This window comes from Dermacentor albipictus, chromosome 8 (genome assembly GCF_038994185.2).
Source record: "Dermacentor albipictus isolate Rhodes 1998 colony chromosome 8, USDA_Dalb.pri_finalv2, whole genome shotgun sequence".
Lineage (NCBI taxonomy): Eukaryota > Metazoa > Arthropoda > Arachnida > Ixodida > Ixodidae > Dermacentor > Dermacentor albipictus.
Window position 1 is genome coordinate 131,874,576 of NC_091828.1, and position 17,977 is coordinate 131,892,552.

The 17,977-nt window shown below is 43.6% G+C and overlaps 1 protein-coding gene across 1 annotated transcript in view; it reads left to right on the forward strand.

The window, feature by feature from the left end:
• LOC139049178 (uncharacterized) overlaps positions 1-17,977 on the forward strand; it is a 136,834-nt gene that overhangs the window by 51,354 nt on the left and 67,503 nt on the right. The window contains exons 9-11 of the mRNA XM_070524495.1: positions 1,097-1,314; positions 7,954-8,034; positions 8,677-8,737. Of these exons, the coding sequence (XP_070380596.1) occupies positions 1,097-1,314; positions 7,954-8,034; positions 8,677-8,737 (360 nt within the window). The remainder of the gene's footprint in view (positions 1-1,096; positions 1,315-7,953; positions 8,035-8,676; positions 8,738-17,977) is intronic.

The following is a 17,977-nucleotide window of genomic DNA, read 5'->3' on the forward strand; positions in this document are numbered from 1 at the left end:
CTGAAGGTCCTCTGTTCGAATCCAGCCATCGAGCGATTTTATTAAGGCGGAAACCTTAAGTGCCTCATGGGTCGAGAAATCGGTTGTCCCGCGTTATCGAAAAATTGACCGTCTGGCGTTATGGCAACGAAACTCAATGGCACCGAAATTGATGGTGCCACCCGGGATCATGCTTTGGTGGGACTCGAACCCACGGTCTTTCGTGGGAGTGGAAGCCCGACCTTTGGTGATAACTAAGGCTCAGTTAAGCTTGAGGCCACTCGAACCCAGGATCTTAGGCAGGAGAAAAGAAGTAATAGGAAGTAACAATGCATTGGAATGAGAATGTCAAGTAATTTAATTATTGTCTCTTGAGCGGGCAGGCTTTCACCTTCATCCCCTTTAGCGTAAGCTAAAGTGACTGTTAACTTACGATGTGTATGTTTATTCATTTATAATGCAGTACTGCGTTAAAAATAATCAGTTAGCAAAGTCACGAATTCGTTTGTACTCAGGCGACCGAAGTTTACGCAAATGGCATGTAATAAACATCCTTCCCACGCCGGCTAACTCGTCATGCATGTAGCTCCCGTAGACGATAGTTCCATGGAGTTCCTTCTAGTGACTGTTGTAATACATTCTGCGAGCTATAAATACAGCGTTGTGTCACAACGTACATTCTTTCTTGCTTTGGGTTTTCTGCACTGGTTGTCACTTTAAGTTCTGCAAAATCCACTTCATCAGGGGAGAAATAGTCACTCCCACCACAAAGGAGTCAGTAGCGCTCCTTTTACCCCTTAAGTGATCAGTTGAACAAGAGACGTGCGGAAACTCTGCTGGCCTGCCGAAAGACAAATAATTTTGTCCAAGTCCATCGCCGTCGCCTGCTTGACCACCGCTGGTCACTTTTATTCTCGTGCGAAACCCTGCCTCGTTTGCCATATTATTCTTGAAACATACGTGATCAACAGGAAACTTGTTTCATTTTCCCAATTCCCATGTGCACCGCTTATCTGCACAGCACGGTTTCACAAATAACGACAGCGGCACCCGTGGGTCCAGTGGAGGCTTCATTGTCCGTTCTGGGGCTCGTCTCTTCCGCGCCTCTGTCGTGCAGAAATGGCGCGCATCGACGAGTGCCTGAAGGAGGCGACGGCCGCGATGGCCGACCTGAGCGCCACCATCCGGCGGCTGAGGGAAGGACGAGTGGGCATCCACACCCGCATCGCGGCCGCCGTGGCCGAGTGCTGGTCGAGGGCTCCTCCTCCGCCCTACTGCACGGAACTCAACAAGACCTTCGACCTCGTCCCCTCGCAAGCCGTCTCGCCCGACGAGGTGCGCTGCTCGTCGATGTGTGTGCCCAGGGGCCGTCTTCTCCTAACTGGAACGCGTTAGCAGTGGCGTACCAACTATTTCTCGATTGAGATCCGATTATTCTCTTTCACTATGCTATATACGCGTGTATATGCTAAGGTGCACTTACAGAAGCGCAAGTTTATTTCAATGTACCAACCGGAAACCCACACACACACGAGCACACACACACACACACACACACACACACACACACACACACACACACACACACACACACACACACACACACACACACACACACACACACACACACACACACACACACACGCACGCACGCACGCACACACACACTGCGAAAGTAGTTCCCATATTCAAATACAGTGACAGATACTCACCAGATAACTACCGGCCAATTTCGCTCACGTGTATTTGTTATAAAATGCTCGAGCATATAATTGCTTCTCACATATACAACCATCTGGAATCAAACAACTTTTTTTTTCACTTATGAGCACGTGTTCAGGAAGGGTTTGTCATGTCAGACACAGCTTTTGGAATTCACGACTGGTCTGCATTTAGACATGGACCATAATGTACAGATTGATAGCATATTTCTTGAATTTTCCAAGGCGTTTGATCGCGTAGCCCATTGCTGCCCGATTTCAGAGTTAAACGCACAAAGATTGGATTCACTGACACTAACTTGGCTCCGCAACTTTCTTTCTAATCGCCGACAAATTACAATCATTAACAATCTTTCTTATCCTATTTCCTATGTCAGTTCCGGCGTGCCACAAGGTGGCGTTCTTGGGCCGCTACTATTCTTAATATACATTAACGATCTTCCTAATAACTTAGCATCCCGAGTGCGAATATTCGCAGATGACTGCATTATTTACCGCCCTATAACGAGCCCGATGACCACCTTATTCTTCAAAACGACCTTCAGTTCATATTGGATTGGTGTAACACTTTGTTAATGACTCTTAATTCGTCTAAATGCAAAGTAATGTCTTTCACTCGTAAACACTCGATCTCTTCTTTCCAATATAACGTAAATAATAAGCCAATTTCTACAGCTACTTCCTACAAATACTTAGGCATTAATCTCGTACCAAGCCTTTCCTGGGCCCATCACATTACTACTACATGTGCGAAGGCTTCAAGATCACTGGGGTACTTACGCCGAAAGCTACGCAGTTCTCCCTCTAACATCCGTAAGCTAGCTTATCAGACGTTTGTTCGCCCCCAGCTCGAATTAGCCTCTCCAATCTGGTCACCCCATCATAACAACCTAATCAGATTATTAGAATCAATTCAAAATAGGGCCGCCAGGTTAATATCGCGTAAGTACACTTAGAATTCAAACATCTCACAAATAAAACTTGATATTTCACTCCAGCCACTAAGTACTCGATGTGATTTTGCACTCACATCATTATTTCACAAGTACGTTCATGTGGATAGGAAATCTTCTTTACGGCTTGAAGTCGCACCTTTCACACCTCGCAGATTATATAATCAATCAATCAATCAATCAATCAATCAATCAATCAATCAATCAATCAATCAATCAATCAATCAATCAATCAATCAATCAATCAATCAATCAATCAATCAATCAATCAATCTTATTTCCTTAAAGCTGAGGTGATTACATAATCACCTCAGCTTCACACGCATCTACGGGGACGCACATGCATTCAACTGGTCGGCGCTTCCTCGTGCCATTCGACTGTGAAACGCTCTTCCTGATTTCATCGTCTCCGAACCTAATCCCGATAAATTCCACCAGCTCATCAATTCACATTCCACCGCCTAACTTCAATAAAGTGCATGATTATTTTTCTTCTTTTTCCAGTTATGTGCTCTCTTGTTTATGAGCTCATCATTTCGCTTATCATTCTTGTATTTTTTTAGTATTGTTTAGTATTTGTACTGGAGTGGCTACATTTTTTTTCATTGTTTATTGAAGGAACTGTATCGTTTGTCTTTTTCTAATATGTACATTGCGGACCCTGTTATTTTCTACAATGCTCTAATACTTGTATAAGATGTGTATACATTTTTCCACTGTCTATTAATAGTGTATGTATATTATGTTTTGTTATATGCCCTATACACTCTTTTAATTCTACTGTAACGCCCCCCTTACCCAATGCCTCATACGAGGCCTATAAGGACATATTGAAATAAATAAATAAATAAATAAATAAATAAATAAATAAATAAATAAATAAATAAATAAATAAATAAATAAATAGCAATCTCTCTCTGTGTGTGTATTGCGAATTAGCATTGAAATAAGTAAAGGAGCTTGGAAAGGTGTCGGTCAGTTATTTTTACATTTAACAGACATATTCCTATTTATCAGTCCCATATGCTGAACCAAGCCAAAAAATAATTTCTCTTTACATTAAATATTGCTTGCAAATATATAAAATCTCAAGATGATGTGGGGAGAAAAGGCAGTTAGTGTCCGACAGAGGTCCCTGATCCCGCCCAGTAACAACAGTACAGCGCACATAAAACACACACATTTGCTACAAACAATTTTAATAATTAAGGAAAGAATTGCACTTGGTATTTAAATTTACAGCGTAAATGTATCGCTAGTTCAGGTAATATTATTGTCGAGGTTGTATAGAACGAAGTACGATCAACATAAATGACTTGCAATATTCACAAAAAAGAAAGACGATAGCTGTGTGATACCTAGGCAAATTACAACCCAATTTCCAGCGAAGCTGCTTCTATCAAAGAGTCGCAATAAATGTGTCAGTTTCTTGTAATTACATCGCATACATTAAAAATGTTACTTCGCCAGATCATTTGCCAGACCGTTTACCTTCACCTCACCCAACTTTCGCTAGATTTTATATCGGTTGAGTTCACAGTTCTCCCAGGGCAGTGGTATAAATTCTGTTTTGTTCGTAAGACACGTCCATAAAGCCACGGATCACTTGTGCGCCAAACTTATAGCAAATAGCATCATTAATCCGCTGTCTTTGAAGCTTGCCTACATATTGCCCATAACCCGCCTTTTATTTTCGACAAATATAAACAAAGTATGTCGTTTAGTGCAGCGAGGACATGGCTGCAAGCAAGTAGGAACATCTTATGATGCATGAAAATAAGAAAAAAAAGCGACGGCTCAGTAACTATTTGCAACGCTTCTAACTTGAATAGGACCGTAAACATTTTATCCTACATTGCACTTACAATGACTCCCTTTCCCTTTCAATGAAATATAAGCCTGCTGTAACCTACAGCTACGTCGGGACATTAGGAAGCATAGCCCATAGCGGCCATATCACACGCTCTAAACCCGTCAATAAGAATATTTTAGAGTGGCTCTTTCTGGTCCAACCCTATTTAATCCTCGCAAGGAGAGTTTCCATGGCGTACCACTAATTTTCACAAAATTTAGTCTTGGTGGGTTTTATACTTCTGCCAGAGCAGCGGGCTCAATTCTGCTCCCCTCGTTAGACATGCGCATAACACTCTGGAGTGTTTGCATACGGAATTTATTGCGAAAGCCCCAATTATCTATCTATCTTAAGATTTACCTACACATCATCCATTACCTTGTCCTTACGATCACCAAACATAAAGAAGCTGGCTCTTTTAGTTAAGTAACGACACCAGGCGCATGGAAGGACAAAAAAAAAAGTGAGAGAGACCGGAGGCTCAATAATTATTCGTTACGTTCCTAAATAAGCCAGGAAATTGAGAATACGCGACACATTCCCCTTAAAATTTTGCCTATTCCTTCAAAGTATGAAATATCTGAAACCCGGAGTTTTCTTGAGGCATTGGAAAGCCTAGCTAATAAGAGCAACGTGATGCTTTCGAAATGCTTACATTTTTTAAAGATGTATTTGATCAACACGCATCTACCATTGCACACAAACTTGGCGTATTGCTAGCCTTATGTTCGCAAAATTTGACCGCAGTTGCCAACTGCCAACGCTGTCATCTAAGTTCTACACCACTCTTGAAACAGGCTAATATAGTTGTGGGCCACTGGCATATATTCTACTGGGAAAGGCGTACTTAAGCCACCCATTTGGAACATTGCCTACACCTTATCCATACCATGCTCCTAATTTCCCCCGATATAAGCAAGATGCCTTCTTTAGCTTCACGAGCACACCGGAGAAACAAGCTACAAATCTTGTGTGATGCACAAAAGCACATGGAAAAACGAGCATATGATAATTATCTACAACACATGCATTTCAAACAGGAAAGTGAAAGTTTGGCCACACGTTGCACCTAAATTTTCCCCGTTATCACGGAATTTCAAGTCCCTATCTCGTGCTGTGGCTTTAGGAGTCTGCGAAACGTTTTGATTACCGACAGTACGACACCCTCGAACATTTGAATGAGCAACTTTCTACAAAGGCTGTAATGAGCATACACAGAATAAATATTTATCGCTTGTCACGCAGAGCAATGCTTCGTGCTTCGAATGAATCTAAACGCCGCGCCCCGCATAGTTTACCGAGAATGCCGCGGGGTAAAACTACGGAATTCCATGTAAACGCATAAAAATTGTTAAAAAGCGAGTATTCAGTAAGTGTTTTCCGAGCACATAAGCAACCCACATAGTTTAAATTTTAGGTACATGTCACCGAAAAGCGGCCCTCATTTTTTCAATATGTGAAATATCTGCTGCTTTTTTTATCCTGCCGAGAATTCAGTAATACTGCAGCTCTTATTTAGAAACAGCCTGAAATGAAATCAACAACATAAAAAATGGCACATGCCTTTAGAAAAAATGGAAGTGAATGTTCTATTGGTATTGAAATTTCTCTGCACGTTCGACCAAGGTCATTTTCATGAATATTTCTACGATAAGTCGAGATCGTAACTATTAACTATTGAACCTCTGACCGGAGGTTCAATAGTTACAGCTTATGATGATCGAACGATTTCATTTTTGTAAGGCACATCGATCGCCGGGCTCAGATGGTTGTAACACTTTATGCGTACCTCCCTATATAAATATAGTAGGCCGATTGTGCTTTCGAGTATACGGATATAGGTGTCCGAGAAAACTGGGCATGTTGCAAGCAGCGAAAGCTGACATTTGATAGGGCGGGAACTGCCCAGCGCCAGGCACTACCTGCAACGCGCGAGCGTGTATGGCGAATCCCACGCGTCGTCCGCTACAGCGCATCCCGAGGAGGCACATTAGAAAGCGTGTGAGAACAGCACAGAGAGGATGCCCAGCAGCCTGCACCACCAAGGTAGCGCAGGTAAGGCACAAAAGACAATCCTCGTTGCTAAAGCAGGAGTGTGGCAAAGGAAAGCATTACTTACGTGGCCACTATATTGAGCAAGAAAATATCGTTTCAATTGTAGTTTTGTTCAACTTTGCAGCGTGCACCCGAAAGTGCCCGCTTTCAAAAGTGTGTGTGTGTGGGGGGGGGGGGAAACGGCATAACCTCCCCCCCCCCACACACACACACTTATGACGGTAGAGGGGTAAGTGCCTCCCCCCCAACAAATACGCCTCTGCGCTACGAGTTGTACAAGTTCAAACAGGTTGGTTTGGCGTCATGACACATTTTAGCATCGAGGCATACTGACGGACACACAGGTTTGGCATCGAGACGGACAAAAATAGAGTCGATTGACGAATACCAACTGCTGCCAGCGAAGGCTCATGTTCGTGAACCTGCGCATATATACCAAAACTGATCGCCATTAGCCACGCGCTATTCGCTCTAGCTATGTTTACATGAACTGAATAAAACTGGATTGAATCGGTTTGCCGAGCGTAAAGGCTAGCGGGTCGCGTCGAGCGAGAGCCGAGGCTAGAACATATTTTAAGTAAACATAGTAACCAACTAACCCATGAAATCATCGAAGCAGCGCACATCGCCTGGTCAAAAGACGCATGCGTCAGTAGCCCCTCCCTATCCATTACGTCCAAAGAACTAGCATATTTAGCGGGGGGGATATGATGATTACAGGTATCTCCCCTGTTCAGTGCAGCGTGTAGGAATGATTGTGAATATGTGTATGGTTTTTTGGTTTCTTCTGTTGGTTGGAGCGGTTATACATGCATGGTTCCAAGCAATGAACTTCAGTTGCAAGTGGCGCTCGTCCGTGTCGTTTCTCCCTGCTGTGCCCGTGCACACCGCGCTGTTCTGTTTCAAAGCGTTTTATGAACTCCACTGCAAGGGGTGGGTTCGCCCGCCCTAACAGCTTGGGAAAGTCAACGTAAACGCGGTCGGGTCGGGCTGGCTGGATCAGCTCGACTCCTGACTCGTCCCGCTCGCATCGAGTACATGTAAACGATCGAGTCAAAGCTTTACCCAAGGAGAAAAATTCTGAAAGGCACATAGATGAAGTACTCACTGGAGTGTTATGCGTCTTAAATGGCGCTATTTTCATTATTGCTGTTGCTTTTGATGCGCTAGATTGGCGTGTACAATTCAGCACACAGTGCCTGAAGGGGCTATTTGCGGGTTATCGACCCAGATTTGATTATATTTCCACCGAAATTGGCTCGTTTGTTTGCCCAGAAAGCCGTTCACACAAATAAGAAAATGGGGTAAGGGGCTGGCGAGAGCCAACGAAAGCTTAACTTGATATGTTACGACGGTTAGCGGGAGAAACCTTATTCGTTGTTCCTCGATGCAGATCTACCTGGGAGGCTTGAGGCGGTTCATGGCGAAACTGGACGTCGTGCTACCGTCCGCCCTCGTGAGAGATGTCGACGAGGTGCGTTTCTCCGCTGGCTTCGCTCGTCTCGTGGCGTGACTTTACTCGAATCAACGGGTCGCTGAACGGTGTATGAAAATCGCTTAGCGCCCTGTGTGTAGTACAGCTGACCATTTTCTAATGTTAATGATACATCGTGATAGTTTGTTTCCCATGAATACAGATTTTTTTCCTCTTTTAATCTTTATGGTGAAGTACAGCAAAAAAGTACGAATTATTCGGCTTTATGTAGTCCTCTAGACGTGTGCGCGCTGCAACAAATGGTTTGCCAGGATCGCGCAAGGCCAGTCATGCAATAAGGGATGCGCGAAATCAGGCGAGTCTGCCTCCCCGCACAACATGTCCGACTCGCTTTAGCTGGGACAGGCACCTCCGAGTTGCCCATTCAAATACGTGTGAAACACAGAATGCTGCTGAATCGGTGTAAGTAAGATTTATTGTAAACTTGAGGAATAACTAAATGTATAGTGTAATCTATGTTGCAAGCAGAATTTCAACTTAGGTACTTGAAGCATTACAAAAAGAAAGAAAAAAGAAATGCAGAGAGTTCGTAAACTAGAAAAAGAAAGGAACAAAAGTCTTCGTGCTATCAGAACTTTGGCGATTTCCAAAACACCTACAGTAACGCACACTTTCTCGCAGGCTGCTCAGCTGCCTCTGTCCACCGAAGGCGTCCGACAGGCCTTGAGCACAGAGGCTAAAGGTAGGTCCTTGCCTAAATAAAATCCGCGTAGTGCGAAATGTTCTTACGCACTTGTGGCGTCGTTTGCGGCGTATCGGCGAATCAGTCCCAGGGCTAAATAGAAAGAATGAGAAAAAATCAGAGGAGTGTTATTTCGCAGACTCTGAAAGTTAAGGAGGTCCTAATAGCGTTAAGGCGACATCAGTCGACTCCGAGTTCATTTACTGCTGCACCAGCAAGCCACCAGCAAGCTCTCGTCAAGAGTGTTAAAGAAAGAAACAGCTGGAATGGAAGCTCCCGTGGCTTTTTACCAGAAAAGGTGAAGTCAATGCGTGGCCCTCCTTCACCTGAAATATAGAGCGTTGACGGGTGATCTCGACTTACAGATTAAGTGACTTTACTCTGTTATTGAAATCCTAGGCTAATATAGACATAAAAACTGGTTCTTCTTCCCAACGAAAATAATAATTTCTTTTGAATATTGATGAAATTTTCCCCAATGCAGTATGTCAGATTTCCCACTAAAACCAGTAATACAGTGATACACGTAGATAAGTATGTGTTTGGTAAAAATAGGACATGAATAACCAAGGAAGTTGATTAACTCGTAAAAAGAGTGCGAAAAGCGCTTCTTCAACATTTTTTTATCGTTTACATATAGTTTCATCGTGCTCCTCCTGTGCGGCGCCACGTTCGGGACATCGCTTGCACTCCAGCAGTTTTTCTTTCCCCTCCTTGGATCTCACAGCTGCCACCGCCATTTTCTCAACTTCTTCACGATCGTCGTCATCATCTGCTACAGTATGCGTTGCTGCGGCCTCCTAAATACATGCACATGCGCCAGCAAGCTCTAGAGTAGGCGTGACGCACAAAGCACTGCTAAAAATAGGTGGTGGGCGAATTCACGCTATGTGAAAGTTTGCATTGAATAACAGAAACAGATCTCAAAGGCTATGCTCTTGCGGATTGCATGCGCCAGAAATGATTGCGAAGCCGGAAACACATCTTGGCATCCACATTTTAGACACTGCGTATTGCCAAGCGCGAATATTATGCCATAGCTCATTGTTTAGTGCGTCCGGCTTCCAACAGCACATTGTCGCAGCGGCATGAGCCCGATGCTCAAGGGTGGTGTTTCTCTTTGCCATACTGTGAGGAGCTGAGAGTGCGAGTATAACGGCGTATCTGAAAGTCCCGACGGACGCTCCAAAGCCAGCTTCGAGCTTTTAACTGCCGTAGCGGTAAAAGAAGAGGCAAGCGGGTGACGTACCAAGAGGGATTTTCGTGCCCTGTGTCGCATGTTACTGACGCTAACGCTCTACCAACCGGGCCACGGCTGTCGAATTGTGCCGGTCGGGACGCAGTGCACTTACGAAGCACGTTCTTTAATTTTACAACAAACGCATGGCCTTGTGTTCGCAGAGCTTTTCTTTTACGAGCGTTGTCCGCAATTGGCGATCACCGCGGTGGCAGTTTCGTTTTCACGTCATTGGTCACTTTCTGTGCCAGCTGCCCCACATCACCTTATTGTTTTTTTTTCTAATTTGGCAAAAAACTGTCAGCCTTGCACAAGTTATTGCAAAAAGTGGGTTTTAATGTCCACAAACAAGTATAGATATATTTACAAAGCAAATTTAAAAGTAATGGAATGAAATAAATATATGAGTGAATTTAGATATTTAGACTAGTCTACCAATTCTGAGCGAACTCAACTGGGATGTTTAGTGTATCTGTGGTTGACACATATAAATAAATAATGGGTTCAAAAGCATACGGCAGGCACTGCCTATTCATGAGCGGCAGCTTAACGCTATCCTTGAGAAGTATTCTAGCGGTGCTAACATGTGGGACAGAAACTTGGAGGTTGAGAAAAAAAGCTTGAGTACGAGGTGAAGACCACGCAAAGAGTGATCTAACGAGAAATTTTAGACGCAACCTTAAGAGCCACGAAGACAGCGGTCTCGATTGCACAGCAAGCGGAACTAGCCGATGGACACGAGTAGGCCACGCAATGCGTGCAAGGCAGATGACCAGTAAAGTGACAGGATGGGTGTCGAGAAGACAAGCAGTCCTTGACGGCGGACAACTAGAGGTGGTGTGAAGAAATGAGAAAATCCGCAAGCTTAGGATGCGAGAAAGGGGTAATTTGAGATCGCCTGGAGAGGCCTCCGTCCTGCAGGGGATATAAAATAGGCTGATGATGATGTTTCCCAGAAAGCCAGCAGTCAGTCACAGCGAAAGAAGTGTGGGCTCATACGTCCGCAATGTATTTCTATACTTTGATATACAAAAAAAAACATAAGAATTTTAGAATCTATAAACCGTGCAAACTTTATGTGATGATACTGGCTGATGAGAAATCGATATTACGTAAGAAAGCTTTTCTGAATACGGGCACTGATTTCTAGATAAATTGTTCGGCCTGAATGTTCCTCTTGTTTCGAACTATTTTTTGACAAGCTTAGCTGCTTTTTCAGCCAACTTGTGGTAAGAGCGTTCGTTGGTAGGAACCTTATTCATCTAGCCCTAATGGCCCCCATGGTCGCAGGAATCTGCAATAACTGGATGCATAGCTTTCGTAAAGTAGGGACAGACGCAGCCATTCTTTTTTCACTCGTCAGATAGTACAGCTGCGGCATTCTACTGCATTGTATACTGCTGAATCGCAGTTCAGCCTCGATGGCTATTAATGCCAATCAACAACAAGTCTGAACACGGACGGCATAGATAACACTGCAGCACTCTTCTGTTGTATATTTTCATGCAAGGCAAATAAGAACTAAGAGTTTTAAATTAAATCATCAGCATCTTCTTCATCATCATCATCAGCCTATTTTATGTCTGCTGCAGGACGAAGGCCTTTCCCTGCGATCTTCAATTACCCTTCATGCACCAACCTATTCCAACTAACACCCGCGAATTTCCTAATTTAATCGCACCACCTATAGTCTTCTGTCTTCCTCTACTGCGCTTCCCTTCTCTTGGTGCCCGGGTATGCTGCAACCCTAATGGTCGAACGGTTACCTAACCTGCGCATTACACGACCTGCCCAGCGCCATTTTTTTCTCTTAATGTCAATTAGAATATCGACTGTACGCGTTTGCTCTCTGATATAAACCGCTCTCTTTTTGTCTCTCAAGGTTATGCCTAGCATTCTTCGTTCCATAGCTCTTTGTGCGGTCCTTAACTTGTTCTCAAGCTTCCTTGTCAGTCTCCAAGTCTCTGCCCCAGATGTCAGCACTGGTAAAGTGCACAGGTTATGCACTGTCCTTTTCAATGATAATGCTTAAGATTTTAAGTCAGGAGCTGACAATGTATGCCGTATGCGATCCAGCTCACTTTTATTCTTCTATGAATTTTCTTGTTCTGATCAGGGTTCCCTGTGATTAATTGACCTAGGTAAACGTACTCCTTCGCAGACTCTAGAGGCTTACTGGTGATCCTGAACTCTTGTTCTCTTGCCCGGTCATTCATGATTATCTTTGTCTTTTGCATATTAATCTTCATCTCCACTCTTACACTCTCTCTGTTAGGATTTTCAAGAAAATTAACGAAAGGGAAACGTGAGGGAAGTCACATCTACACAAATTTGACTAAACTTCGTCTTTCTGGCTTCGTATCACTGCGTGAACAGTAACATTAGCCTTTCTGAAGTTCATTTAGCCTTTACCTATTCATTAGCTGGTATTTCAATCTGTTTACCGTTCTGTTCATGAACACAATGTTCAACGAGAAGCATTTCGGTGAGGTTGCATGAAAAATAAAAAAAATAAAATAAAGAAGAACTATGGTGTACTCCAATTTGCGTGTCCGTTCAAGAATCGAAAATTCTAACAGCGCTAACACATGTAACCACAAAAGAACAAGGACGAGACACAAGCGCTGCTTTTCTTATCGAAAAAAAAAATGTCATTGCGCATCGATGAACGTACGTGCCGGCAATCAACAGAAACAGAACCAGAAAACAAAGCTAGAAAAAGGCAAGAGATACTAACAGACAATCAATTCAGTAAGCGGTCGCCTCTAAACACTCAAGCTCTCCAGCAAATAACGATAGTGAGCTTACGCACTTGCTGCCATATTTATTTATGCGGAATGCTTCCAAACTGGCGCGCGCCGTCGTGTCGGTACTCTTACCGACAATCTCTGTTTCTCCCAACTGAGACTCGCAACCTCTGCATTTAAATATGTGCGCTACCAAATTCGCGTACTGGTCCTTTAAATCACTTAAATTTTGGACATGGTCCTCCAAGTGGTGATTGATATATATATATAATAATATAATATAATATTTGGGGTTTTACATGCCAAAACCACTTTCTGATTATGAGGCACGCCGTAGTGGAGGACTCCGGAAATTTTGACCACCTGGGGTTCTTTAACGTGCACCTAAATCTAAGTACACGGGTGTTTTCGCATTTCGCCCCCATCGAAATGCGGCCGCCGTGGCCGGGATTCGATCCCGCGACCTCGTGCTCAGCAGCCCAACACCATAGCCACTGAGCAACCACGGCGGGTAAGCGGTGATTGATACAGCGGCCGGTTTGGCCGACATAAAGCATTCCACATTTCGAGGCCATAGTGTAGACCACTCCCGTGGAACACTTGACGAATGGTTTGTCATGTTTTACATGACAACCTCTTTTTTTTAGAGTTGCAGATGCGTGGGCATAACTGTGCCAGCTTGTTGGGTGCCGAAAAAACAACCGACACCCCATGCCTGTTGGCGACCTTCTTGAGGTTGTGCGAAGTCTTGTGTAGGTATACGGCACTACGAAATGCTTGTCGGTCTTCGCAGGGTCATCTTTTCTACGCGATCCTAGTTTTAGCTTCTGAAGGAGGGTCTCAGACACAGCAATCAAAATTGACCAGGGCAACCCCGCCGCCAAAAGTCGGCTGGCCTGATTCTCAAAATTTTTCTCCATTAGGTGCGGGCACGATATTGAAGAGACGATTGAAAACAGTGCGACGCTGTAGCTCTTTCTGCAGTTTTGGAATGCGCTTCTTTTGTGGTTACATGTGTTAGCGCCGTTACAATTTTCAAATCAAGTATGCACCAACTCGCCCAGAAAGAAATTTTAACGTTAAAGAATCCCATGGAGTCGAAATTAATATTTGAAGTTTGCGGCCTTTGAACCTTATTATTTAATTGAACTCGCAGTATTCGATGGTTTTCAGAACATTACAAAGAAAACATAATTGTCTACATGATTAAAAGTAATTGTGCATGTGCAGAAAATCGTAGTCCACTGAATAATCTAGTTATCTCTGGGATCAAATAGGAACTGGACAAAACTTCAGCTTCTTTGAAAGAGAACGTAATCACTAGTGTATTTGAGGAAAATATGGGTGTAAAGGTCCCTTGTTAAGAGCGTATCCATCGCATAGGATCTAGAAATGGAGGAAAAAAAGAGATCAATCATTGTACTTTTTTTTTCTATGGCAAGGTGGTGTTATTTGGCAATGCGCGTAAATTGAAGGGGCAGCTCTATCCCACAGCGATGACTATTCTAGAGAGGGGCGAATAAAACATCAGCATCTCTGGGAGTGCGCAAAAGGGAAGAGGGAATAGGATGGACACGTGGTGCAGTTGTCTTACGGTAAATTGATCATTGATGGGTAAGTGTATGCGTGTAACAGTGTTACTCAATATGTTTCGCCAGCTAAACGCCAGTGATTCACGGGTAAATCGTAAGCTGCTACTCCCCAATGTAAATTGTCGAAGCGTTAAAAATAAAATAGATTTGATGGATGGATCAGTTCAATTGGAGCCAATATTGCAGTTGGGACTGAGTCATGGCTTGCCGAAGCAGTCTCCGACAATCAAATGTTTGCATATTGTTTGTAAGTGTATTGTAAGGATCCATACATGGTAGATGCGTATTTGTTCTTGTATCGCGCCTACTGCAAACAATGAAATTCACGTTGACGAAAATGCAACAGAATCAATTGGGTGACGCACTGTACAAATCGATGGATCTAAATTTGTTGTCGGCGCCTTTTACCGCCCCTCCAAGAGCGATCCTACTGTACTGGGTGAGTTTGCAGGCAAGTACCCAAGGAGGGGAATGGGGGGGCCCGGGCCCCCCTCTCGAAATTAGTACGCCCCCCCCCCTCCCCCACACACGCACACTCACCGTCTACGCCTCCATTTCTAAAACACATTCCTAAAGCGCCGCCAACTCAATGTTGAGACTTGACAGCTATTCGGCGGTCAACATTTTGTTGCCCTTTTCACTCCTTTTGGATGGTGCAGTTATCGGCATCTACTGGGATGTGAAGGCCAGTTTCCTCATCAATTCGGTGACCACGCGATTCACTCGAGATGCATTCAGTTGTCACCGTCTTTCCGACGGTAGCACGCATCGCTTTTGGTTCGTTAGTTCAACCTTCTTTGTTTAGACTGATCTAGGGACCAGGAAAGGGATTAATAATAATAATAATATTTGGGGTTTTACGTGCCAAAACCACTTTCAGATTATGAGGCACGCCGTAGTGGAGGACTCCGGAAATTTTGACCACCTGGGGTTCTTTAACGTGCACCTAAATCTAAGCACACGGGTGTTTTCGCATTTCGCCCCCATCGAAATGCGGCCGCCGTGGCCGGGATTCGATCCCGCGACCTCGTGCTCAGCAGCCCAACACCATAGCCACTGAGCAACCACGGCGGGTGGAAAGGGATTAGGTTCGTGGTCAGCGGGTCTGTATGCACGTGGAACGAGCTGCGGCCGGAGAAAACGCCAGTGACGGCTCGCCGAAACGCTGACAGACCCTTGAAACCATACGCCCATGCTATTGGTTAGATAAGGTGGAAAAAAAAATTAATGCAAGACAGTGTCCATCATCAAACTGTGCAATAACCCTTAAACTCATAGGCAATACGACTTTCACCCATTAACTCGTCTGGTTGTTCCCTAATTGTACAGCTCTTTTCGTTCAAAATTGCCAACTGGAAAGAAGAGTCGCAAGGAGTTGAGAAATTAAGCGATCTACTAGCAAAAGCCAAACAGGAAGGAAAAGCGAAAATTAACAAATTTACCCATTGTCTACGAAAATATTTATGGATCAACATTTTTTTTTAGTTAACTGGGAAGCAGAGAAAACGCCGCCTGAAGTGGAGAACAATTTCGTGTGTACTGAATGACGCTTATACAGTTATCATTCGACCCGCCTGACGTAGCCTCTTCTCTTCTGTGCTTATATATATATATATATATATATATATATATATATATATATATATATATATATATATATATATATATATATATAGGTGTCTTCCTAACCTTCCGCGGTGGGCGCAGTACGTTTAGAATCCCAGCGTCCTGCGCCCTACGCGGTTGTAAAGGAGTGGCGACCACGCATCGCTACGTAACTTCCCACATAAATATACGAGTTGGTTGTGGCACTTGGTATAGCAGTAAGCGAGGGGTCCAAAAGAAATGTGATTGTTCCGCAAATATATATTTCTCTATAATTCTTCCAGAGCGAATTCAACAAGCGCTACTATAGTCGGCTACAACTTAAGGCAGCCACTGTTCCTCCGCGAGGCTGCAAATAATCCGTACTTCAAACTTTTCCTGTTACCCAAATAAGGCGGTAACCACAAAAACAAAATTAATAACGCGTAATTTTATAACTTTTCTCTCGCCTATTATAGGAGAATGGCGAAAGCCTAATTCTTTATTGAACTGAAATAACATGCTTGCTTCGCTGCAATTATTTATTGTCAAGTTTCACTTCCGTTGGCAGTGAAGTTTCATGAGTAAAACGGGTTCAACAGTGAAATGAACTGCACCGCAGACATTTGAAGAGTGAGATGTTCAGAGTCCATACACTTCGTCCATCTCTGTTGCACACCGCATTGCTTCCTCCGGTGAAAAGGCTCTTCAAGGACAGCAGACGCTCCGAAGGTATCAAGTACGACGCCATTTTGAAAAGGTCGGATGACGACGATTTTGTTTGCTTCTGTGATTGCCTGGCGGAGTAACACAACTCTACGCGGTCCATGTGCCTTGGTTGCCAACTGCTGTTTTTTTTTCAAGTTGTATTCTACTAAAGTATGTTTTTTTTTTACGCTTTCGGTTCTTTACTTGTTCTTGGCAGTGTTCTTCCTGCACTTCTTTAATGAGCGAGTCCATTTGACAAGGTTCCTTCTTTGCCAAGTAAAGAAGAGGGGTATCTCATGGCGTAGCTGTAAAACAAACCTTATTTCATTTCTCTTTTGTGGGTTTACACTATTTTATGGTGAATGGTGGGCGTTATTCACATTTCTAGTAGTAAAGGTACCCCCCGCCCCCCTCATTTGCATAGAAAAGTTACCTTGGCTTGCCCCCCCCCCCCCCCTGAAAAAATATCCTGGGTACGGGCCTGGTGAGTTGCATAGTTTTGTGTATTCCTTTTCAAAATTTATACTGTTGTGTGATTAATTTATTGCACCGGATTGTACTTGGCTGAATGATACGTGTCATAATTCTGGAGGCACTGTGTAATGCAAATTGAAAACGCTGATACCTTTGGTTTCTTACAGTGTGTTTCGGAACCGACTCGTTCTGAGAATATTCTCGACTTGCTGCTTTCCAACTAAGGGTTGTCCCCGGCATTAGTTACCAGTGGGCTGCTGCTGCAGATATATGTACATGTTCTGTCCGGAAAGAAGAAAGAATACAGGAAAATTTTCTTTTTTGAAAAGGGGGACTGGGCAATGGCTCCTGAAAAGCTTATGAAAAACTTTTTCTCGTTCGAATGCATGGCTGGTGAACTAGATGTCAATAAAATTTGCCTGGTATTTAAAGGAAGGGTATTTAAGCTTCTTAACGCTTACATACATTGCACCTCATGTTAAAAACTAAAGAGTAGGGTGAAGCCGTGGATAAACGGCTCTCCAATTCGCATGATGAACAAGCGTCACAGTGCGTTTTCCACATATTACGCAAGTAAAATAAGTATGACTTTCTCAGGCTACATGATTTAAAATTATTGTGCAAGGAAGAGGCCCGGGTTAGTCGCAAAAAATACTTTGAGAGCTTAGCATCTGCTTTTCAATCGAGTAAAAAGAGGTTCCATTTCATTTCATTTCATTTCATTTTATTACCTTAAAGACCCCTTGATAGGGGTATTACATAAGGGGTGGGAATACATTAGTACATAATTTGCATAATACGTAGGTGAACACGCAAACAACAACAAAAACTGCACGTGCTAAAGGGTTACATACGTCAGCACAAATACATAGAACTAAGTAATACAAACTAAAGTTGC